This window comes from Electrona antarctica, assembly GCF_951216825.1.
Source record: "Electrona antarctica genome assembly, chromosome: 11".
Taxonomy (NCBI): Eukaryota; Metazoa; Chordata; class Actinopteri; order Myctophiformes; family Myctophidae; genus Electrona; species Electrona antarctica.
The window spans coordinates 1412950-1438567 of record NC_136792.1 but is presented as its reverse complement, the minus strand read 5'-3'; the positions used below and the strand labels follow the sequence as shown (position 1 = coordinate 1438567).

The 25618-nt window shown below is 46.9% G+C and overlaps 1 protein-coding gene across 1 annotated transcript; it reads left to right on the top strand.

Annotated features, from left to right (window-relative positions):
• Positions 1-3404: 3404 nt before the first annotated feature.
• LOC306932975 (myosin heavy chain, skeletal muscle-like) lies at positions 3405-22366 on the top strand (the record flags this gene model as incomplete). Its single annotated transcript, XM_079514946.1, has 9 exons — positions 3405-3449; positions 3883-4192; positions 11413-11615; positions 12247-12372; positions 13191-13361; positions 16001-16105; positions 18439-18534; positions 21523-21635; positions 22201-22366. The coding sequence occupies 8 exons, from the start codon at positions 3405-3407 to the stop codon at positions 21610-21612; spliced, it is 1146 nt and encodes a 381-aa protein (XP_079371072.1). The 3' UTR covers positions 21613-21635; positions 22201-22366.
• Positions 22367-25618: the final 3252 nt, after the last annotated feature.

Here is a 25618-nt window from a genome sequence, read left to right as displayed (position 1 = left end):
GTCAAGGGTGTGTCCCTTATTGTGAGTGGGTGCATTAATAGATTGGATGAAGTTAAAAGATTCTGTCAGGGTGATAAAATCCTTAACCATTGGGTGAGATGGACAGCATACGTGGACGTGCACGTCGCCGATAATTATTACTTTGTCATGTTTGGGGGTTATAAATGACAGTAGCTCAGAGAATTCGTCTAGGAAGCGGGCGTTGTACTTGGGGGGCCTATAAATTACAAGGCAGAGAACAGGAACCTTAGCATGAATGATAAAACTGAGCATTTTAAAGGAGGTGAATGTACCAAGTGAGTTTGCAGGTGAGCATTTGGAGGAGACTTTATGTATGGCTGCTATTCCGCCACCACGACTAGACCGTCTAGGTTCATGAAAGAATGAATACTTTGGGGGGGTGGCCTGAATCAAATTTACAGAGTCTGTTTGCCAGGACTCTGTTATTAGAAAAAAATCTAGTTTGTTTTCTAAAATGAAATCATGAACAAGAAAAGTTTTATTATTGAGAGATCGTGGATTTAGTAGCCCAAATCTAGTGGGTGTATGGGAGGGGGAGGGTGGTGGTAGTGGTGGATAAATTAGGTTGTTGAGCTTGATTCCGTGGGATTTTGTGCTGTAGTGCGGTCGTTGGCCAATTTGAACAGGGATTGAATACTGTGTGTGGGTATTACTAGAAATAAAAATGATGGGTGAAAATAAGGCGAAACTAGTGGTAGGAGGTCCGCCCGGCCAGCAGGGGGCGATATAGCGGATACGGGTTGTCAGGTGGTGGTGGTGGTGAGCCGGAGCAGACGGGGGGATGAGTCAATGTTGTTGTTGTTGTTGTTGTTGTGAATAGTTATTATGGGCAGCCACGGAACGGCAGAGGTTACGTTTGAGCATTTCACAGCCGAGTTTGCTTGGATGTAGCCCGTCAAAATAAAAGGAGGGACGATTCCAGAACAGAAAAAAGTTATGGATGTAATGGAAGTTAGCGGCGAGACAGGCAGATTGGAGCCAGTGATGTAGCTGAAGCAATTTGCTGAATCGCAGGTCGCCACGATTCCAGGTGGGAAGTGGACCGGAGATGTGTATTGTTAGACCAGAGCTTCTGAGGAGTGTGAACAACGGCGTCAACTTTGGGAGTGCCTGAGGGCTTGGGCGCCCACTGAAAAAAGAATAAGCCAAATAGCACCCACTGAGATTAAGGCTGAAGATCCCCTCCCCCTGGTCATTTTGTCACGTAGGCACACACCTTTACGGTGTTCACAGAACAGGTATTCAAATGCTAATACGGTGGCTTTGTTCCAGTGACCGCACGGTTCATTCACACTCCGTCTCCTGCAGCAACACAACACTAACACAGTCAGCGGCGAGGCTGCTGTCTGTGTAGCGTCGGCCCGTCTGTAAAGAGCCATGAGTCGGGAGGGGAGGGGAGGGCAGCAACACCGCCGGCCAATCTCCACACTGACTTGAGACTTGACAAACAGAGCCATCTCAGCCAAAATATCCCAAAACAATGTCCGGGGAACAGAACTGTTCCTTTTCCTCAGACTACTTTTACTTTAATTAAAAGGTAAGATGCAGTGGCTGTAATTGGGTCACGGATCTTGCTTTCGTGAGCAATGGTGTACGAGATTGGTAATACAAATCATGACATTGTTAGACCATCTGGGGGAAATAAATAAATAAATCTGTGTCTTCGTCGTCCCACCTAGCTAAAGGTAAAATCCACCCGCCGCTTATGGCTGAAACAATTTAATTATTTACTGTTGATCATGCTGAAATGTTGAAACAAGATGCTGAAACAATTTAATGTGTTCGTTAATTGTTGTGAACTGAAAGCGCGCACCACTGTATTTATTAGCAAACTGTAAATAAAGTACCAAAAAAAGTGTTTTTCCCCGCTGCGGCCGGGGGGGGGGGGGGGGGGGCAGGGAGGCGGGGTGGCTGGGGGGCGGGGCGGGGGGCACCCACTGCCGTTATAGGAACCTGCCGCCCCTGAGTGTGAAGATCAATTTGAAGTTGGAGCGGGTTACTAGCGATTGAGTGTCATTTGTTCCGATGTGGAGGATAACGCTAGTGACGGTGGATGGGAGAGAAGCCAGGATTTCGGGGAGTTTAATGAGGATGTCGGCGGTGGTCGCGCCCGAGAGCGAGTGCGTAACGGCGTTCGGAAAACGGACAAACTTTGTCTGGGAATCACCAATGATAGCCACCGTGGGGGTGATCAGGGGAAGCGGAGTGGACACGGGACGCTGCGACGAGGGGGACAGTGTTGCTGTTGTTGGGAGGCTGCTGGCCAGCGTCGGGGGGTCAGTTGGGCAGGGGGAGCTGAGACCTCCCGAGTGGCTGGCGACAGCCGTCCTCAGGAGCTTACGACGACTGGAGGGACCAGGACCGGACTCCAGGGGGGTGTCGATGCGAGGAGGGGGTTCGGGGACTTCGGCCAGGAGGGAGAACCTATTTTTTAATGATAATGCTGGTGGACGAGGACGGGGCATAATATCCTGACCCCGACCCCGGCCAGCTGTTCTCCACGCCGGGGTGGAGCTGGCCACGGGCGGGCGCGGAGCATCGTCCCGGACCCAGTCCAGACGGACCGGAATGGTGTCGTTCAGTTCGGCCACAGGGACCGTTGGGGCAGGGCGCCTGGGGACGTCTGGGACGGGCCCAGGAGCATCCAAACATGCCGGAAGAGTGTCGTTATACACAGCCGCAGGCCCTGCTGCCACTGGAGCGGATCCAATTGAGATCTCGGAGGTATCCGAGGCCGGTCCTTGGGTGATGTGGAATATGGAGTCTATGATGAGTTCATTATCGCGGATTTGGTACAGATTGGAGATTCTGTCCTCAAGCTGGGACACCTTCTGGATTAGGCGGAGGCAGCTGTCACAGTCGGAGGATGATGAGGTATATGTGCTGTTGTCATGTTGTCTGGGGGTAAACAAAAAAAGAACTATGGCCAGTAAAAGTGACTTTGATGATGAAAATATGCAGGTTACAGTGAGGTATTGGGTGACAGGCAGAGGTTTAGTGCGGGACGCACCGGCGGGGGCCACATACAGTGGCCCGCAGCGTTGAATTGGTATGACAGTAGACAGTAGTAGGTCCCGTTGAGGTTCGGAACTTACCCGCAAGGCCCAGAGACTGGGCCTGCTGCGTTGAGTTGGCGTCGGGTAAGCCGGAGGTGGTCTCTCCTCTCTGGTGGTTAGGATGGCTGGTCAAGCTGGGTAGCTGACTAGCTGTCAAACTAGCTGTCAGCCTGTCACTGCAAGAAAACGCTGCTAGGCCGGTGGCCGCAGGTAGGCATCGGGTGATGGCAGGCGTGTAATTGGTGAACAAAGTTGCCGATTGCTACAATCTTGTAGTAAAACTAAAGTAGACCGTTAAAACTAATATGATTAAAAAAATAAGGTAAAATGAATGCCTGGAAATGGTTTAAAACGGCCAGTTTTGGCGAGGCTGTCAGCGGTGTTCGGCGTTGTTGGGGTGAACAATAGCAGATCTACAAGCTCATAGCGCGGCACCGAGTGCCGTGCTACGAGCTTGTAGGTCTGCTATTTTTCAAAAATCGTGAAAATGTGGCGGAAATCTTTGAATATATATGCTTTCAGAGGGAACGTTTTTAACTCAAATCTTTGCTTCTGGAAGGGTCCCTGGAACAACATATTTTCAGATGGGGGTTGGCGGCCAAATACAGATAATTTTTGGGGTCCTTGACATGAAATATTGAGCACCACTGATATAGAAACATATCAGCGGAAAACTGTCATGATTTAGAAGCCTTTTTTTTAATTTCGACGTCAGGTCTAAATGGGTTAATATTTAAACAGTGTAGCAGCACATGATGTTACAGTAAACGTCTGCTATAACGTCCTGCTATACTGCCTACTTTAGGGTACTCTGGAGCACGAGGAGTCCAAGATTCTTCCCGTCCAGCTGGAGCTCAACCAGATCAAGGGCGAGGTGGACAGGAAGCTGGCGGAGAAGGAGGAGGAGATGGAGCAGATCAAGAGGAACAGCCAGAGGGTGATGGACTCCATGCAGGGCACCCTGGACTCTGAGGTCAGGAGCAGGAATGACGCCCTGAGGGTCAAGAAGAAGATGGAGGGAGACCTGAACGAGATGGAGGTTCAGCTGAGTCACGCCAACCGCCAGGCTGCCGAGGCCCAGAAGCAGCTGAGGAACATCCAGGGACAGCTTAAGGTGAAAAACATACGTAGCTGGCTAATAATAATAATAATAATAGACCCTCCTGGGCCCCAGTCATGGCTTGTTTTTAAGTGGTGCAACCACTTCCTTAAGTGACTATGTGTGTGGGTGGGTGCCTGCCTGGCTGGCTGGCTGGGTGGGTATGAGCACGAACCTGTGCGCAACCTAACACACACACAAACACACACGCACATATTAACTGTATATATGATGATTTTGGGTGTGCCAGTACAGTACAGTGACAGTACAGTACAGTACAGTAGAGGGTACAGTAGAGGGACCGGCACACGGTAACTCTGTCATTTCTCAACCGTTTCGGACGCGGGGCGGCACCCCGGAACCGGCCCGGCCGGGTGTGATTTTTTTCTTGATTTCACTGGTTTCTCGATTTCACTGTAACATATATATACCCCGCCAAACAAGAAAGGCAACGCTTTAGGTAAAAAGCGCGTGGCTTTAAGTTAAATAATGTTAAACAAAAACTCCAGGCCACATTTTGATGGCCAAATAAACTAACTACAAATAAAAACATACACATTCATTAATAACAATTTCACTTAGTAAGAGACCACACCTTCGCTCAAGTTCAACCGTTTATTGAATATGAAAAATGGGGGGAGGAGGGGAACCCGGGATGGGTGAGACTCAGGGTGGGGGAGTAGTCTCTGGAGAGGACGCCGTGTATGCGCGCTCGGAGAGCGGACGTCTCTGCTCCGGTACTGCCCCCGGGTTCCTGGAAGAGAAGGAGAGAAGTGTGATTATAGAGATTTGGAGATGGAGGTGGATGGGGTGGATGGAGGGTTTGTTCTCGATCACGTATGCAGTGAGAACAGGTAGTTGACGGCGCACAGGTGTATTTATACTGTGGTGATTGTGGCAGGATTGGCCAGGAGATAATGGAAGGCAGGTGAGTTTGATAAGGAAGGAGGAGTGATTGATAAGGAGGGGGGAGTGGTTAAGGTCGAGCGGAAGGAGGTCTCTTCTCCCGAAACTGCGTTGTATAAAGACAACTTCCCTTCACTTAGTAAGAGACCACACCTTCGCTCAAGTTCAACCGTTTATTGAATATGAAAAATGGGGGGAGGAGGGGAACCCGGGATGGGTGAGACTCAGGGTGGGGGAGTAGTCTCTGGAGAGGACGCCGTGTATGCGCGCTCGGAGAGCGGACGTCTCTGCTCCGGTACTGCCCCCAAAAGAGCTGACTGGGAGACGAGTGCGGGACTGGAGGAAGGGACGCGAGTGAGGATCCTTGAGAACGGGGAGAGAGTTTTACAGGCGGCCTAGGTGAAGGTGGGCGTTTTGGACGTCGGTGATGTTGGTCCTGATGTAGGACCGGTAGGCTTGGGAGGACCAGCGGCCGAGGATTCGGATGAGCTGGTCCGAGAGGCCTCGTCTAGACGCGGTGGTGGCTGCGCCGATACGGAACGAGTGGCCGGAGTAGAGCTGGGAGGGGAGGCCGGACAGCGTGAGGATTTGGCGGAGGTGTTTGTGAAACCAGGAGCGGGTGGCGATGGAACCCGTCTCTGTGATGAAGAGTGGGTCGTGTGGTGAGGCGTTGAGGGAGCGTCTCGTGGAGATGTAGCGGAGAATGGGTTCGTAGGGGCTGAGAGGAGGATCGGTTCGGAAGAGGTGGATCACTGAGGAACGCCCGAGCTGGTCTGTCTTGCTGTGTTTGAGGGTGAAGGTGAGGGAGTTGGAGGAGTGGAAGGTGACGTCGGAGAGGCTAGGATGACGGGAAGGGTCGTAGCGGGCGGAGGAGCCTGAAGAAGGCGAGGAGGAACATGCTTTTGAGGGTTAGGTCGACCAGGGGGGACAGGTACCCGGCGCGGAGCGTGGCCAGGCACTTGAGGAGTGAGTCGGAGGCAAGAGGCTGGCGGCCAGCGGGGGCCGGGGCTTCGGCACGGCGAAGGCCTCGGAGTAACAGGATGATGTGGGGGTGAGTGACGGACGGGCATGGGGACCCGTGGAGGAGTTTGAAGAAGAAGTTGAGGCCACTCAGGTAGACTTGCATGGTGGAGGTGCGAAGGCGGAGGTGGGAGTGGGCGTAGGTGACGAAGGCTGCGATGACGGGGAGGTGTGTGGAAGGGAAGGTGATGCTGGAGATGGTGTGGAAACGCTTTTAGGCGTTCCAGGCGGAGAGGTAGGTTGAGAGGGTAGCCGGCGAGAATCCGTTGAGGATGCGATGTTGGGCTTGGGTGATGAGGTGACGGATGTGGGGGTTCAGGTGAAGATGGTTGCAGAAAAGGGAGGAACTGGCGTGGGTTGGGGGTCCGCCTCCGGAGCGAGCTGCCGAAATCTCTGGAGGGAGAGACGAGAGAGGGAGTCAGCAATGATGTTGTGGTGACCTGGGATGTGTGCAGCACGGAGGATGAAGTGGTGCGTGACGGAAGTCCAGGTGAGACGACGGAGGAGGGGCGAGATGTCGGGGGAGTTGGAACGACCTTTGTCAATGATGGCGACGGTGGCAGTGTTGTCAGAGTGGATGAGGATGCTCCTTCGGGACCATTCGTGGCCCCAAAGAAGCGTGGCGATTACGACTGGGTAAGGTTCGTGAAGGGCGGAGGAGGGGTGGGTGGCGGAGTGGGATAGGGTGGTGAATTCCGGTGGCCATGCCGAGGCGAACCAACGGCCTTGGTAGTAGCCACCGAAGCCAATGGAGGGGGCTGCATCGGTGTACAGCTGGATGTCGTCGGGGTGGGTGGTGAGGGTGGCATAGAAGAGGGTGATGCCGTTCCATTTGGAGAGGAGGTGGTACCAAAGGCGGAGGTCAGTGCGGCATGGGTTGGTGATGGTGATGAGGTCGTGCAGGGAGCGTGCAGAGGATGCTGTGGTGAGGAGGTGAGATAGGAAGGGGCGGCCTTGGGGGATGATGCGGAGGGCAAAATTGAGGTGGCCGAGGAGGGACAGGAGTTGGCGTTTAGTGCAGCGGGGCGTGACCAGGTAGTTCTGTAGGAGGAGGGTGAGTCGGTTGAGTTTATCTTGGGGAGGGAGGCTTTGAATGCCACGGTGTCCAGGGTGATGCCGAGGAATTCCAGGGAGGTGGCGGGGCCGATGTTCTTTCCTCCGAGAGGGGGACTCCAATGTCTGTGAATACGGACCTGAGGATGGAGAGGCCGTGTGCGGGGGGGGGGGGGGGGGGGGAGGGGGCTCCACTATGAGGAAGTCGTCCAGGAGGTGCACGAGGTGGGCTATGGGGTGGTTGTTGATTAGGATCCAGCATAGGGCGTCGGAGAGTGAGTTGAATATTTTTTTTTTTTTTTATTTTTTTTTGGGCTGCTCTTGCATCCAAATGTGAGGCGGGTGGCAAAGTAGAGGGAGTCCTTCCACTGGACTCCGAAGAGGTGCCAGTAGTCAGGGTGGATGGGGAGGACTTTAAATGCATGTGTGATGTCGGCTTTGGAGAGGAGGGATCCGCGGCCTGTGAGATGGATGAGGTTGATGGCGTGGTTGACGGTGTGGTAGTGCATGGAGAAGTCGTGACTGGGGATGAGGCTGTTGATGCTGGGGATGTGTGAGTTGTGGGGGGAAGAGAGGTCCATGATGAGGCGCTTCTTCCCTGAATACTTTCGCGTGGCAATGCCGATCGGGCTGATGCGGTATACCGGGAAGGGAGGCTCTGGGAAGGGCCCCATCGTGAACCCCTCCTTGACTTCGTTGGTGAGGAGGGTGTCGACCGTTGCTGGGTCTTGGGTGGCTGACAGGAGGTTGTGGGAGGTGTGGGAAGTGGTGGGGATGGCTAGCAAGCCGGGGTGAAACCATTGGTGAAGCCGTTGAGGAGGAAGTGGACGAACTGGCGGTCAGGGTGATTGCGTAGGGCGTGGGAGAGGGCTGGGATTTTGACGGGGGTGTTGAAGTGGCGGCGGGCTAGTCAGGAAGTGGGGTTGTGTGGACAGGTGGTGCGGCCGTGCGCTCCTCCACAAAAGGAGCAGGCATGCAGCATCCTGCATGAGGATTGGAAGCAGCCGAGGTGGTTGAAGTTATTGCAGATCATTCTTCCGGATTGGTAGAAGGTAGGTCTTCCCTGCTTGTCTGTGGCGCTGGAGGGAGAGATGAGGCTGTCCGGGTCTTGTTTGGGGACTATGGGGGGAGGGGGACCGCTGTGACCGGTCGAGGGAGGGGGCGCACTGTGCCGAGTCGAGGGAGGGGGCATGCTGTGCTGGGTCCAGGGAGGGGGCATGCTGTGCCAGGTCCAGGGAGGGGGCATGCTGTGCCAGGTCCAGGGAGGGGGCATGCTGTGCCAGGTCCAGGGAGGGGGCATGCTGTGCCAGGTCCAGGGAGGGGGCATGCTGTGCCAGGTCCAGGGAGGGGGCATGCTGTGCCAGGTCCAGGGAGGGGGCATGCTGTGCCAGGTCCATGGAGGGGGCATGCTGTGCCGGGTCCAGGGAGGGGGCATGCTGTGCCGGGTCCAGGGAGGGGGCATGCTGTGCCGGGTCCGGGGAGGGGGCGGATCCTGACCGGGGGCTGTGGGGGGATGCTGGGGTGGCGGGGGGGGCGCCCTGAGCCCGGTGGCGTGCTGAACGGCGGGTGGAGTGGTGGACGAAGTCGTTGCGAGCCCGCTGGCGCTGGGTGCGCTCAGGGAGGGGCGAGTGGAAGCAAGCCTGGCGCTGTGGGGGCTCCAGGTGGGCGGGAGGGGGGGAGGAGGGCGAGCGGCGTCGAGCCTGGCGCTGGGTGGGCTCCGGATCGGTGGGGGGGGAGGAGGGTGGTGAGTGGCGGTGAGCCTGGCGACGGGTCTGGCGCTGGGTGTGGTCCGGGTGGGAATGTGGCAAGCGGCGGTGAGTCTGGCGGCGGGTCTGGTGCTGGGTGTGCTCCGGGTGGGAAGGTGGCGGCGAGCTTGGGCTTTTGACCTGAGGGAAGAAAACGGGAGGGGGGGGGGGGGGTTGGAAGAGGGCGAGGTGCGTTGCCGCGACCGCCGACTTGACGCGTTGCCGCGATAGTCAGCGTGGCGCGTTGGCGCACCTGCCAGCGTGCTCGTAGGGAAGGGAGGGGGGGAGGGGGGGAGGTTGGAAGTGGGCGGGACGCGTTGCCGCGACCGCCAGCGTGCAGGGGGGGGGGGGAGGGGGGGAGGTTGGAAGAGGGCGAGGTGCGTTGCCGCGACCGCCGACTTGACGCGTTGCCGCGATAGTCAGCGTGGCGCGTTGGCGCACCTGCCAGCGTGCTCGTAGGGAAGGGAGGGGAGGGGGGGGGGGGAGGGGGGAGGTTGGAAGTGGGCGAGGTGCGACGCCGCGACCATCCGTGTGACGCGTTGCCGCGACCACCAGTGTGGTGCATTGCCACACCTGCCAGCGTGCTTGTGGGGGGGGATGGGGGGGGAGGGGGGGAGGAGGGAAGTGGGCCGGGCACTTGCCTGTTGGTGCTGGTGGGCGGAGATGGCGGGAGGCGTGGCCCGGGTGGGCGGGGCCGCGTCGCGTCCGGGACGGCCTGATGAGGTAGCCAGCCATGCAGCGAATAGTGCCGCCTTTCGGTCAGTGCGCGAGAATGGTATACCTCTGGCCGTGAGGAGGCGCTGGAGGCCGGCCACCGTCCGGTCGGCAACTGACGGCTGGAGTGAGCCGAGGCTGGCGGCGACCGGGGTGGAGGAGCGGGAGGACCGAGAGGAGGAGGACGGAGTGCGGCTGCTGCTGTCAGGTTGTCTGCCTGGCTGAGCCGGCGGGACGGAACGCTCGGAGCGGGAGCCCGACATGTCAGTGTCCGGGACAAGGGAGGTGGAGGCACGGCTAGGGCTTGCGTTGGAGAAGAGCTCCTCGCTGTCGGAAGCGTAGAGCTCCAGCTGGTGGCGTGCATCCATTGTGGATATGACTATATAGAATATCTATGTATATATAGTGATCGGTCTTAATTAATCACTTATATATAGTCCACAATTAGTATAATATGTGGAGATATCTATATGTATATATATATATATAGTGATCGGTCTTAATGAATCACTTATATATAGTCCACAATCAATATAATATATGGAGATATCTATATATATATATATGTATAGAGTAGATGGGGCTCAATTAATCACTTATATATATATAGTCCACAATCAGTGTAATATATGGAGATATCTATATATATATATAAAGTAGATTAATTAATCACTCTATATCCAGTTCACGATGAGTATGTATATATATATATAAATATCTGAGTATATAGTCGATCAGTATCAATTAATCACTTATACTCTATATTCTTACTCTATATCTAGTCCACGGAGGGTATATAATATATAGGAGTAGCTATATATATATATATAGTATAGTATAGAGAGATAGCCGCGGCGCTGATGCCGTGGTGGTTTAGTTTCTCCCTCTCTCTTTATTTGTAGGACGGAGCGAGAGATGGAAACAGGGAGACGGCCCGCGCCGCTGTTAAGCGGCGCTTCGGGTGTTCGTGGGAACACAGACAATGGTGGTGAGATTGTTTACAAACAAATGAGTGACTGAGGAGTTTAACGAACACGGATTGAGCTGAATGAGTCAGTGACGACTGTCAAAGAGTGACGCTTACGTGTTGATTGATCGCTGAGGATTGCTGAGGACTTGTCACTTCGGTGTCGGTAAACGAAAACGAAGACGGTTGTTTGGTTTGTTCTCGATCACGTATGCAGTGAGAACAGGTAGTTGACGGCGCACAGGTGTATTTATACTGTGGTGATTGTGGCAGGATTGGCCAGGAGATAATGGAAGGCAGGTGAGTTTGATAAGGAAGGAGGAGTGATTGATAAGGAGGGGGGAGTGGTTAAGGTCGAGCGGAAGGAGGTCTCTTCTCCCGAAACTGCGTTGTATAAAGACAACTTCCCGAAATATGCTGTGCCTCTGAAACCGTGTTCATGTTATTTACATACTGCAGATTTTATTGTTGAGCTTGCCGCGAATTGGTATGAATTATGACAGTCTTGTTTGTTTCTTGTTTCATGTCCTGAAAGCAGGGAATCGTAGCTCCAAATTGACATATTGGTTGTGCTGTTTGACCAACCAATTTGGGAGATATGGCTTACAGACAGAGAGACCAAGTGTTTGTTCTGTGAGATCTTCACTCATATCGTCGACGTCGTGTAGAGACCTATTATGTCCGGTGCGGTACCGTCACTTTGTTCCAAATGGATCCGATGCCGATAACATTTAGTCACGAGCTCGAAACATTTTGTTAAATATTCATGATACCCACAGAAACACAGAACAATTTCCAACCCTCTCTACAATATGTGATTTATTTTTTTGGATGCCCAACTGCACCTCGACGATGCTCTCAGAGGTCAAGAAGACCTGAAGGAGCAGGCGGCCATGGTGGAGCGCAGGAACGGCCTCATGGTGGCTGAGATCGAGGAGCTGAGAGTGGCTCTGGAACAGACGGAGAGAGGCCGCAAAGTGGCCGAGCAAGAACTGGTGGACATCAGCGAACGTGCTGGACTGTTGCACTCCCAGGTACATCAACGAAGAACTCTCTGAGGGCTCCATTTTTGTCACCACTAAACCCCTTATCCCTAAACTACTTTGCCTTTTTTTTTTTACTATTTTGCAAAAAAAAATTGAATAGTTAAAGATGGAGTGCCGTGATTTTTTTCCACCCTAAAACATGATCATCAGGTCTTATTGTTATATAAGGAGGTATAACTTTTTCAAAATAGTGTACAGTATTTGTTAAAATGCTGTTTTTATGTGGGCACCCCCACCAGTTCATTAAGTATGCCTGGTTTGCCTGGTGGCTGGTGATGGGTGGTGATCCACCTGAACTGAAGCCGCACCCACAGCTGTAGTTGTATGATAAAGGGGGAGGGGTTAGGGGAGGAGCTGATAGTGTGATGTCACTATATTATACTGTTTATTTCATTGGCCCGTTTGACTGTCAAGGGTTCAGCCTCCAGGAAGAAACCCTAAATACAAAGTTGCATTGCACATAAAAACGACTCCAGGGTGTCTAATCAAGTACTGTCACCTCATAGACACATGGAAAAGGGGTTTAGCGGTGACTAAAATGGAGCCCTGTCAATGTCTAATACATAATAATAATACAAGTCATTCATACTTACGTTGTTCAACTGAATGTTTATTTTAGAACACAAGCCTCTTGAACAGCAAGAAGAAGCTAGAGGCTGACCTGGTCCAGGTGCAAGGAGAAGTGGACGACAGTGTTCAAGAAGCAAGGAACGCTGAGGAGAAAGCCAAGAAGGCCATCACTGATGTGAGTTAGGTTGTCCTGCCCTCAGCTATTAGTATAGGCCTACTATTAACATACTTACGATACTATTGATATACTTATCTATTAGTATACTATTAACATATACAGTATATCTATTAGGACGCTATTGATACAGTATACTCATCTATTAGTATACTATTAACTAGAGATGTCCCGATACTGTATCGGTATCGGGAAAAGTATCGGATCGGCCCTTATTTGTCATATCGGGTCATATCGGTATCGGTGAATATGCCAGTCTAACCAGCGATCCGACACAGGGGTTGACACTATGGCAGGTAAATAAAATGTTGGGACATGTGGAGTTTGCTTTGGAGTTGCCCAAACTGCAAGTGCACATTTGAGTGAGGAATCTGCTATAAACACAACACGAGATATAGCTATAAACACAACATGAGATCACAACACTGGTATCAGTATTCGGTATCGGTATCGGCTAACACAGTAATTGAGGTATCGGGATCGGATCGGAAGCGAACAAAGTGTATCGGGACATCCCTACTATTAACATACTTTTATTATTATACTATTAACATAATTATCTATTAGATATCCTTATATCCATCACTGATGTAAATTAGGATGTCCTGTCCTACCCTCATCTTTTAGATATCCTTGCACCATGCTTCATATTGGCATATTAACGACACAATGCAACAATGACTTTCTGTTAGATGTCCTCATGTCATGCTTCATATTACCATATTCAGTCTTCATATTACCATATTCAGTCTTCATATTACCATATTCAGTCTTCATATTAGCATATTAACGACACAACGCAACGATGACCTTTCCAGGCTGCTATGATGGCGGAGGAGCTGAAGAAGGAGCAGGACACCAGCTCTCACCTGGAGAGAATGAAGAAGAACCTGGAGGTCACAGTGAAGGACCTGCAGCACCGGCTCGACGAGGCAGAGAACCTGGCCATGAAGGGAGGCAAGAAACAGCTCCAGAAACTGGAGTCTAGGGTAAGATGTAGTTTAACACCAACACAGATTATAGTCATAGACCCTGGCTAAAATGTAGTTTAATGCCAACACAGATCATAGTCATACAACCTGTCTAAGATATAGTTTAATACCAACCAGTGTTGGGCATCGTTGAAATGAAATGAAATGAAATGAAATGAAATGAAATGAAATCTATATTTACCCAGGGTATCTGGGCTAAGCTCAAGAACTTGTTTCCAGCCAGGCCCTGCTCATAGAACACATTTCATCGTAGTGGTTGATGCCTTGTTCAAGGGCATTTCAGCGGTGGTAATTTTAACGTGTCGGACGGCTGATTCGAACTGGGAACCTTCCGGTATCTAGACCGCGCCGCTATCCGTTCGGCCACCGCTGAGAAAGTAACGTCGTTAGGTTACTGGATTACTGCCCATAAAAATAATCCCTTACCGTTACAAATTACCTTCTGAGAAAAGTAAAAGGTTAGATTATTTTCCGTTATTTTCCGTTACCCGACAATTAAAACCCATTTTTAATGCTTGCGCAAGTTGTTTACATTGTAGGCTATTATGCTACTGCCTACCGTCATTGCGCCGCATTATTACGGCCCTAATTAACTCTAGGCCTATGGTTAAAAACGAGAATGATACACACCATGAACTGACCATAGACAATATCCCCTTTACAGCTCTCTCTTTATTAACGAATATAATTCGCGTACACGTAGGACTGGACAGAAAGGCTGTTGCGCTGCGCTCCAACCAGCCAGCAGCGCGCATAATGCCCTCTCCACGGCGCACACCGCGGCGCATGAACACCACCATAGTTTATAAGAAATGGCACGGCGGCCATCCAGTGACAGTAACAGAATGAGAATCCTGTAACCTGTTATTTTGGGGGGGCATTAGCCCTGAAACATGACTGTCATGCTCGTGAAGTACGAGCGTCATGTGAACCATGGCTAGGGGGGCATCAACAACAGCCTGTTGATGATGAATGTTACTATGAAACTTAAACAATTAATTAAACTAGTACTCACCTAATGACGCAGCCACAGAGGATCTACCATGTTTAACGTAATTCCAAAGTGTTTAGCCTACATTGTTTAAGTCAAAGACGCATGCGTTTTTTTGGGCTTAAAGCATGTTGTTATTATTCCACTACCGGCACTGTCATGGCAGCTGGCTACAACCGAAACAACTTCCTCTTCCTCTTCAAAATAAAAGCTTCTTGTAACAATACTTTTATTTCTTAAGTGAATTTACAGGATGTAGTATACGCAGGATGTATAGTAGGCTATACTATGCGCTGCGCGTTGGGGCTTGGGAAGACAAATCACACAGAAGGCAGGAGAAATAGACTCCGTGGGCAGTCGGGGCTTTATTCTTTTTAAATCTTGCACACAAAATGAACAGGGACACATTATAGTAACGAGATTACTGTTTTGGAAAAGTAACTAGGTAACTAACTACTAAATTGCAAAACTAACTACTTACTTTATTCCGTTACCAATAAAAGTAGTCCCTTACATAACGCCGTTATTAATAGCTCCGTTACACCCAACACTGATACCAACACAGATTATAGTCATACAACCTGTCTAAGATATAGTTTAATACCAACACAGATTATAGTCATACAACCTGTCTAAAATATAGTTTAATACCAACACAGATTATAGTCATAGACCCTGGCTAAAATGTAGTTTAATACCAACACAGATTATAGTCATACAACCTGTCTAAGATATAGTTTAATGCCAACACAGATCATAGTCATACAACCTGTCTAAAATATAGTTTAATACCAACACAGATCATAGTCATACAACCTGTCTAAGATATAGTTTAATACCAACACAGATCATAGTCATACAACCTGTCTAAAATATAGTTTAATACCAACACAGATTATAGTCATACAACCTGTCTAAGATATAGTTTAATACCAACACAGATTATAGTCATACAACCTGTCTAAAATATAGTTTAATACCAACACAGATTATAGTCATACAACCTGTCTAAAATATAGTTTAATACCAACACAGATTATAGTCATACAACCTGTCTAAAATATAGTTTAATACCAACACAGATTATAGTCATACAACCTGTCTAAGATATAGTTTAATACCAACACAGATTATAGTCATACAACCTGTCTAAAATATAGTTTAATACCAACACAGATTATAGTCATACAACCTGTCTAAAATATAGTTTAATACCAACACAGATTATAGTCATACAACCTGTCTAAAATATAGTTTAATACCAACACAGATTATAGTCATACAACCTGTCTAAAATATAGTTTAATACCAACACAGATCATAGTCATACAACCTGTCTAAGATATAGTTTAATACCAACACAGATCATAGTCATACAACCTGTCTAAAATATAGTTTAATACCAACACAGATTATAGTCATACAACCTGTCTAAAATATAGTTTAATACCAACACAGATCATAGTCATACAACCTGTCTAAGATATAGTTTAATACCAACACAGATTATAGTCATACAACCTGGCCATGAAGGGAGGCAAGAAGCAGCTCCAGAGTCTAGGCTAAGATTTAGTTTACTTCAGTTATAGTCATAGACAATGAAATAAGAATGATTCACGTCATAGTGCCTAATTCCGTTGTGAAGGTGCGCAAACTGGAGGCAGAGACTGAAGCTGAACAGAGACGCGGCGCAGATGCTGTCAAAGGTGTCCGCAAGTACGAGAGGAGAGTGAAGGAGCTGACGTACCAGGTAATGTGCAGTAATAACATGTCCACTTCAACCACCATCATGACGTACCAGGTAATGTGCAGTAATAACATGTCCACTTCAACCACCATCATGACGTACCAGGTAATGTGCAGTGATAACATGTCCACTTCAACCACCATCATGACGTACCAGGTAATGTTATGTGCAGTAATAACATGTCCACTTCAACCACCATCATGACGTACCAGGTAATGTGCAGTAATAACATGTCCACTTCAACCACCATCATGACGTACCAGGTAATGTGCAGTAATAACATGTCCACTTCAACCACCATCATGACGTACCAGGTAATGTGCAGTGATAACATGTCCACTTCAACCACCATCATGACGTACCAGGTAATGTTATGTGCAGTAATAACATGTCCACTTCAACCACCATCATGACGTACCAGGTAATGTGCAGTAATAACATGTCCACTTCAACCACCATCATGACGTACCAGGTAATGTGCAGTGATAACATGTCCACTTCAACCACCATCATGACGTACCAGGTAATGTTATGTGCAGTAATAACATGTCCACTTCAACCACCATCATGACGTACCAGGTAATGTGCAGTAATAACATGTCCACTTCAACCACCATCATGACGTACCAGGTAATGTGCAGTAATAACATGTCCACTTCAACCACCATCATGACGTACCAGGTAATGTGCAGTAATAACATGTCCACTTCAACCACCATCATGACGTACCAGGTAATGTGCAGTAATAACATGTCCACTTCAACCACCATCATGACGTACCAGGTAATGTTATGTGCAGTAATAACATGTCCACTTCAACCACCATCATGACGTACCAGGTAATGTGCAGTAATAACATGTCCACTTCAACCACCATCATGACGTACCAGGTAATGTGCAGTAATAACATGTCCACTTCAACCACCATCATGACGTACCAGGTAATGTGCAGTGATAACATGTCCACTTCAACCACCATCATGACGTACCAGGTAATGTTATGTGCAGTAATAACATGTCCACTTCAACCACCATCATGACGTACCAGGTAATGTGCAGTAATAACATGTCCACTTCAACCACCATCATGACGTACCAGGTAATGTGCAGTAATAACATGTCCACTTCAACCACCATCATGACGTACCAGGTAATGTGCAGTAATAACATGTCCACTTCAACCACCATCATGACGTACCAGGTAATGTGCAGTGATAACATGTCCACTTCAACCACCATCATGACGTACCAGGTAATGTGCAGTAATAACATGTCCACTTCAACCACCATCATGACGTACCAGGTAATGTGCAGTGATAACATGTCCACTTCAACCACCATCATGACGTACCAGGTAATGTGCAGTAATAACATGTCCACTTCAACCACCATCATGACGTACCAGGTAATGTGCAGTAATAACATGTCCACTTCAACCACCATCATGACGTACCAGGTAATGTGCAGTAATAACATGTCCACTTCAACCACCATCATGACGTACCAGGTAATGTGCAGTAATAACATGTCCACTTCAACCACCATCATGACGTACCAGGTAATGTGCAGTAATAACATGTCCACTTCAACCACCATCATGACGTACCAGGTAATGTGCAGTAATAACATGTCCACTTCAACCACCATCATGACGTACCAGGTAATGTTATGTGCAGTAATAACATGTCCACTTCAACCACCATCATGACGTACCAGGTAATGTGCAGTGATAACATGTCCACTTCAACCACCATCATGACGTACCAGGTAATGTGCAGTAATAACATGTCCACTTCAACCACCATCATGACGTACCAGGTAATGTGCAGTAATAACATGTCCACTTCAACCACCATCATGACGTACCAGGTAATGTGCAGTAATAACATGTCCACTTCAACCACCATCATGACGTACCAGGTAATGTGCAGTAATAACATGTCCACTTCAACCACCATCATGACGTACCAGGTAATGTGCAGTAATAACATGTCCACTTCAACCACCATCATGACGTACCAGGTAATGTGCAGTAATAACATGTCCACTTCAACCACCATCATGACGTACCAGGTAATGTGCAGTAATAACATGTCCACTTCAACCACCATCATGACGTACCAGGTAATGTGCAGTAATAACATGTCCACTTCAACCACCATCATGACGTACCAGGTAATGTGCAGTAATAACATGTCCACTTCAACCACCATCATGACGTACCAGGTAATGTGCAGTAATAACATGTCCACTTCAACCACCATCCTGCCACTGGCAAAACAAATGACATTAGATTGCACAAACACACAACTAATGAACGTTCACTGTCACTTCAGACTGAAGAGGACAAGAAGAATCTTGTCAGGCTTCAGGATCTGGTAGACAAGCTGCAGATAAAGGTCAAGGGCTACAAGAGACAATCTGAGGAGTCGGTAAGCTGTGTGTGTGTGTGTGTGTGTGTGTGTGTGTGTGTGTGTGTGTGTGTGTGTGTGTGTGTGTGTGTGTGTGTGTGTGTGTGTGTGTGTGTGTGTGTGTGTTTTTTTTTGTGGCGGCTGTGGCTCAGGAGGTAGAGCAGGTCGTCCAATGATCCCTGGGTCGGTGGTTCGAATCCCGGCTCCTCCTACTGTCCACATGTCAAAGTGTCCTTGGGCAAGACACTGAACCCTACATTGCCTCCAATGAGTTGGTCGGTGTGAGCTCGCCACCATTGGTGTGGGAAGTGAGGACGCTGGCGTCGACTGTTCGCCATTTCACCTCCCAATGTATGAATGAATGAAACATTGTAAAGCGCTTTGAGCACTTGGAAAAGCGCTATAAAAATGCAATTAATTATTATTATTATTATTATTTTGTGTGTGTGTGTGTGTGTGTGTGCGTGCGTGCGTGCAACCACACCAATAATTCATATGAATCATGTTTTCTTAATTAGTGGAGAACGGGGTAAGATGCAGAAAGGTTAACCATCTCTATCATATTGTTTGTTTGTTTGTTTGTTTGTGTGTTTGTTTGTTTGTTTGTTTTCACTTACAAGAATATTAAAAAAATGATACACAAAGTCAATAAAAACTGTGAAAGAGAATGCCTAAAAAACCTCCACGGGGCTTGAGAAGTGGCTTTTGTACATGCATAGGATAAAAACTACATCAACATTGCAAATGCAGATTCATTACAATTAAAACAGTAGACATATCATACAGAGAAAAAGTTAACTAGGGCCGGGACTTTAACGCATTTTAATCGCACTATTTTTTTCACCGCGGAACGTTGTCACTGGACAGTTTTCAGACGGACCGGCGCATCAGCCAGCCAGTGCACTGAGTGAAGTGTCCGACCACCAGACAGTTCACCACAGACTGGGGGAAGCCGCTGAGATCACTTTGCTTGTCCCCGTGGAATAGGATTTAAAAGGCTATCCGATGATAGCGTGGATTACAGCACAGTTGTGTGCAATTATTCAATAAATAATTTGCATATCGCCGCACCTCGTCAAGCCTCCAGTATCGGCTCGATGCGAAACATATTGCACCGAGCCTAGCCTGGAAGCTAGCGTCAACAACAGTAGCTCTGGTCTAGCCCCATATGTGCCCTCTCCCTACGCTCATTCTGTAGCTCCGAGATGAGGTCACAGAAAGGGCCCCTCCCACCCCGTTCAGAGACGGCGCATGTTTCCACAATTCCCCATTTCTTACCCTTTTCTAAACAATATATCAAAAACGTGAAGTGGCTTTCAGGGTTTACACTAATTCAACGTCAACAACGGTAAAAAAAAATCCGACTTTAAACGGTTACACGAGCGTCTAGCGGTTGTTTAGCAGGTTTTTCAAGGAAGTTGAAAAGCTTTAGTGCCTCCCCGGCGCCTCCCCTGGTCGAAAATGTCCAACTGACTTCAGTTCACTCGACATGCACGCGCACACGCACCAATCCCTTGATAAACATGGAAGCGGCTGACTAAACCAACCGCTGTAACGCTCGTAACCGTTTAAAGTTGGATTTTCTTTTCCGTTGTTGACGTTGAATTAGTGTAAACCCTGAAAGCCACTTCACGTTTTTGATATATTGTTTAGAAAAGGGTAAGAAATGGGGAATTGTGGAAACATGCGCCGTCTCTGAACGGGGTGGGAGGGGCCCTTTCTGTGACCTCATCTCGGAGCTACAGAATGAGCGTAGGGAGAGGGCACATATGGGGCTACTCTGGTCCTTAGCGTAGTTAGGACTCAGGAGGAGTTCTATGGTACTTAATTGGATCCTTTCCCCTCACACCCACGGAAGTGCAGGCTGTGCAGCCCCTCGTTTTTAGCACAAAAAAAGATGTGAAAGCCTACTTTCTTCCTTCTAACACTATGGATCAGCGCTAACGTTATTCCAACTACCAGTAGCAATTCAAGGACCCGACCAGATGACATGGTTTCTAACTAAATGGTTATGGCCAAATAAAATGTAAAATCTGTTATGGCTGTTAGGCTACTGTATGTCCACGGAAGAAACACAGAGGTGCTTTCTCATGGTCATGTCACATATTTGCTGCACCAAGCCCCCCCCCCCCCCCCCCCCCAACCCTGTGGAATACATTCCCCAAACTCTCAGAGACATGCCCCCACCATCCAAACCTTCAATATTGCTTTCCCCAGCTATTTCATTCCTTAGTGTTTTTCCCCTAATAAAGTTGTTTTTGATTTATCATGTCCCCCTTGTAAAGCATTTTTGGGTACTCAGAAAAGCTCTATATAAATTATTAAATTTGAGATATTATTATTACCCCTATTATTATTACAAAAACAATGTTTTATTGCTTAAACTTATGTATTCACTATTCATTGATTCACTAGTATACCAAAATCCATTTGAAAAAATAGCTTTCTCACTGTTCTCGGGTCAAATAATGATATGCGATTACAATGCGATTAATCGAGATTAATTAACTACAAAGCCTCTGATTAATTAGATTAAAATTTTGAATCGAGTCCCAGCTCTAAGAAAAACATAGTATATGTGACCAGATTTGACTGAGAGCCTGCCATTGCGCAACCAACTTTTCACCAAAGGAGAAAAACTATATTTATTTTAATCCAAAATGAGTTAATAGCACAGGCAGACTCTTCACATACTAGAGCATGTCTGAAATAAGTGTCAGAGCTGAAATCGACATGTAAATATGAAATAAATGCTTAAACATGTAGCTAGATGTAATGTTAGAGTCCACAGAAGTGAACCTTTCAAGCCTGTTTTCTCAACTCGCTGTTTCCCTGCAAGACATTACTCTATAAGCCATATCTCCAAAACTGGTGGGTCAAACTGTTTCCCTGCTTTCACATGACATGAAAAAACGAAAATTAAAAAAAAATCCAAAGCAGTCCCTCGGTCAAATTAGGCCACATATGGACAGTTGTAGGAGGAGGTTAACCACCTCTATCGTATTGCAGGAGGAAGCCGCCAACTCTCACCTGACCAAATGCAGCTGGAGGAGGCTGAGGAGCGCGCTGACATTGCTGAATCCCAGGTCAACAAGATGAGAGCTAAGAGTCGTGACTCCAAGGTAAACACCCAATGCAGTGTGACGAAGGCAAGCATACTGTGGCTGGTTATCATTAAAGATGGAGTGCCATGATTGTTTTTCCACAATAAAACATGTTCATCAGGTGCTATTACTATATAAGGAGGAAGACGTTTTTCAAATAAAATGTACAGTATTTGTTAAAATGTTGATTTTATGTGGGCACGCCCACCAGTTCATTAAGTATGCCTGGTTTGCCTGGTGGGTGGGTGGTGATGGGTGGTGATCCACCTGAACTGAAGCCGCACCCACAGCTGTAGTTGTATGATAACGGGGGAGGGGTTAGGGGAGGGGCTGATAGTGTGATGTCACTATATTACTGTTTATTTCATTGGCCCGTTTGACTGTCAAGTGGTCAGCCTCCAGGAAGAAACCCTAAATACAAAGTTAATACACCATTGCACATAAAAACGACTCCAGGGTGTCTAATGAAGTACTGTCACCTCATAGACACATGAAAAACTGGAAAAATACAAAAATTGTGGCACTCCCTCTTTAACTAAAGATTGTGTAGAATATGAATCTAAACGTATTCATCTTTTCACAGGGAAAAGAAGCTGCTGAATAGAAGTTCCTTCAATCCAAGAGGAATTCACCCTACAACGTCATACAATACGACACATCAGGGAAATGTTCAATAAAGCATTAGAAAACGTCATAAAATATGACTACATTAAGCCTAGTCCTAGATTCAATAAAGAATTTTAACTATACATATTGTGTGCATTGTTTTCATTCTCTCGGCCAGGCCAAAGATGACGTTTTCACCTGCACATGTCTGTCTGTCTGTCTGTCTGTCTGAGTGTCTGTCTGTCTGGGAGCTAGTCTTGACAATTTCTAACCCTAATCAGCAGCACCACATCGCAGTAGTCCGAGGAGGTCCAATGTCAGTAGTCCAAAGTCAGTAGGTCAAAGTCAGTAGGCCAAAGTCAGTAGGTCAAAGTCAGTAGGTCAAAGTCAGTAGGCCAAAGTCAGTAGGTCAAAGTCAGTAGATCAAAGTCAGTAGGCCAAAGTCAGTAGCTCAAAGTCAGTAGCTCAAAGTCAGTAGGCCAAAGTCAGTAGATCAAAGTCAGTAGGTCAAAGTCAGTAGGTCAAAGTCAGTAGGCCAAAGTCAGTAGATCAAAGTCAGTAGGTCAAAGTCAGTAGGTCAAAGTCAGTAGATCAAAGTCAGTCGGTCAAAGTCAGTAGGTCAAAGTCAGTAGGCCAAAGTCAGTAGCTCAAAGTCAGTAGGCCAAAGTCAGTAGGTCAAAGTCAGTAGATCAAAGTCAGTAGGCCAAAGTCAGTAGGTCAAAGTCAGTAGATCAAAGTCAGTAGGCCAAAGTCAGTAGGTCAAAGTCAGTAGATCAAAGTCAGTAGGTCAAAGTCAGTAGGTCAAAGTCAGTAGGCCAAAGTCAGTAGCTCAAAGTCAGTAGGCCAAAGTCAGTAGCTCAAAGTCAGTAGGCCAAAGTCAGTAGATCAAAGTCAGTAGGTCAAAGTCAGTAGGTCAAAGTCAGTAGATCAAAGTCAGTAGGCCAAAGTCAGTAGCTCAAAGTCAGTAGGTCAAAGTCAGTAGGTCAAAGTCAGTAGGCCAAAGTCAGTAGGTCAAAGTCAGTAGGCCAAAGTCAGTAGGTCAAAGTCAGTAGATCAAAGTCAGTAGGTCAAAGTCAGTAGGTCAAAGTCAGTAGGCCAAAGTCAGTAGCTCAAAGTCAGTAGGCCAAAGTCAGTAGCTCAAAGTCAGTAGGCCAAAGTCAGTAGATCAAAGTCAGTAGGTCAAAGTCAAAGTCAGTAGGCCAAAGTCAGTAGCTCAAAGTCAGTAGGCCAAAGTCAGTAGGTCAAAGTCAGTAGGTCAAAGTCAGTAGATCAAAGTCAGTAGGCCAAAGTCAGTAGCTCAAAGTCAGTAGGCCAAAGTCAGTAGCTCAAAGTCAGTAGGCCAAAGTCAGTAGCTCAAAGTCAGTAGGGCAAAGCCAAACCCTGCATAATGATTCATAGAATAGTGTCTAATAGGGGAGGTGTCTCTGTATCGTTACGACAGTCTGTCAGTCACATTTGATACAGTCTGTTTCTAGAGACATGTTACCTAATTTGGCAGCAGTAACATTAGCATTTTCTCTCAGTCAGTTGATTCTTTCATATCCATTATGAGTGAAACTGTGAAACAGCCTGGGATGATTTGTTTATTTTTTCAAATACAGTTCTTATATGAGGCCATCTAAGATCCCCCTGGGATTATAATACAAATCAAAAAAGTACACAAACCCCTGGACCCCTGGCCCTCTAGTGATATTGACGTCAGACTGCGGTGCTCTATTTCTTGCATCGTGAATGATACTTTATAAAAAATAATTATAAATTGTTACATGCAAATATTGTTTTCTACTCAATAATTGCCAGTCAAGTTTTTAGTTTAATTTGGTTGGTTTAAAAATATCCATCAGCAGGTTCTAGAACATTATGTTGTAAAAGGTCTTGTGTCACATAGTGTTCTAGAACATTATGTTGTAAAAGGTCTTGTGTCACATAGTGTTCTAGAACATTATGTTGTAAAAGGTCTTGTGTCACATAGTGTTCTAGAACAGTATGTTGTAAAAGGTCTTGTGTCACATAGTGTTCTAGAACATTATGTTGTAAAAGGGTCTTGTGTCACATAGTGTTCTAGAACATTATGTTGTAAAAGGTCTTGTGTCACATAGTGTTCTAGAACATTATGTTGTAAAAGGTCTTGTGTCACATAGTGTTCTAGAACAGTATGTTGTAAAGGGTCTTGTGTCACATAGTGTTCTAGAACATTATGTTGTAAAAGGTCTTGTGTCACATAGTGTTCTAGAACATTATGTTGTAAAAGGTCTTGTGTCACATAGTGTTCTAGAACAGTTTGTTGTAAAAGGTCTTGTGTCACATAGTGTTCTAGAACAGTATGTTGTAAAAGGTCTTGTGTCACATAGTGTTCTAGAACAGTATGTTGTAAAAGGTCTTGTGTCACATAGTGTTCTAGAACAGTATGTTGTAAAAGGTCTTGTGTCACATAGTGTTCTAGAACAGTATGTTGTAAAAGGTCTTGTGTCACATAGTGTTCTAGAACAGTATGTTGTAAAAGGTCTTGTGTCACATAGTGTTCTAGAACATTATGTTGTAAAAGGGTCTTGTGTCACATAGTGTTCTAGAACATTATGTTGTAAAAGGTCTTGTGTCACATAGTGTTCTAGAACATTATGTTGTAAAAGGTCTTGTGTCACATAGTGTTCTAGAACAGTATGTTGTAAAAGGTCTTGTGTCACATAGTGTTCTAGAACAGTATGTTGTAAAGGGTCTTGTGTCACATAGTGTTCTAGAACATTATGTTGTAAAAGGTCTTGTGTCACATAGTGTTCTAGAACATTATGTTGTAAAAGGTCTTGTGTCACATAGTGTTCTAGAACAGTTTGTTGTAAAAGGTCTTGTGTCACATAGTGTTCTAGAACATTATGTTGTAAAAGGTCTTGTGTCACATATAGTGAACGGTTAAACTTTCTGGTTCTAGAATAGATTATATTGTTTACTACAGGTTATGTATACTGATAACCTCTCTTGTTCTGGAGAATACTATTAGTTTATAACATGTTAGGTTCAAATCAAATCAAACTTTATTTATAGAGCACATTTAAAACAATCCAAAAGTGCTGTACAGGGTGAGATAAAAACATCAACAATTAATACCACAATAACAAAAACATCAATACAAAATAATTAATGCCACAATAACAAGAGTGCAATAAACAAAACAAACATTAGGTGCGATTAAAAGCCAAAGAATAAAGGTGCTAGGGACCAAACGTTCAGATAAATAAGAAGGGGCCAGGCCGTGCAGGGATTTATAGGTACAAATGTGTTCTCGTTTTTTTGTGCCGGGTGAGGATAGTAAAGTGTTAACCTCAGTCTCACCTCCAATATGGTGTGTTATTGTTTCCTTGTTCTTGTTTGTTGACGCTGTAGATTATTGATCTGGTTCA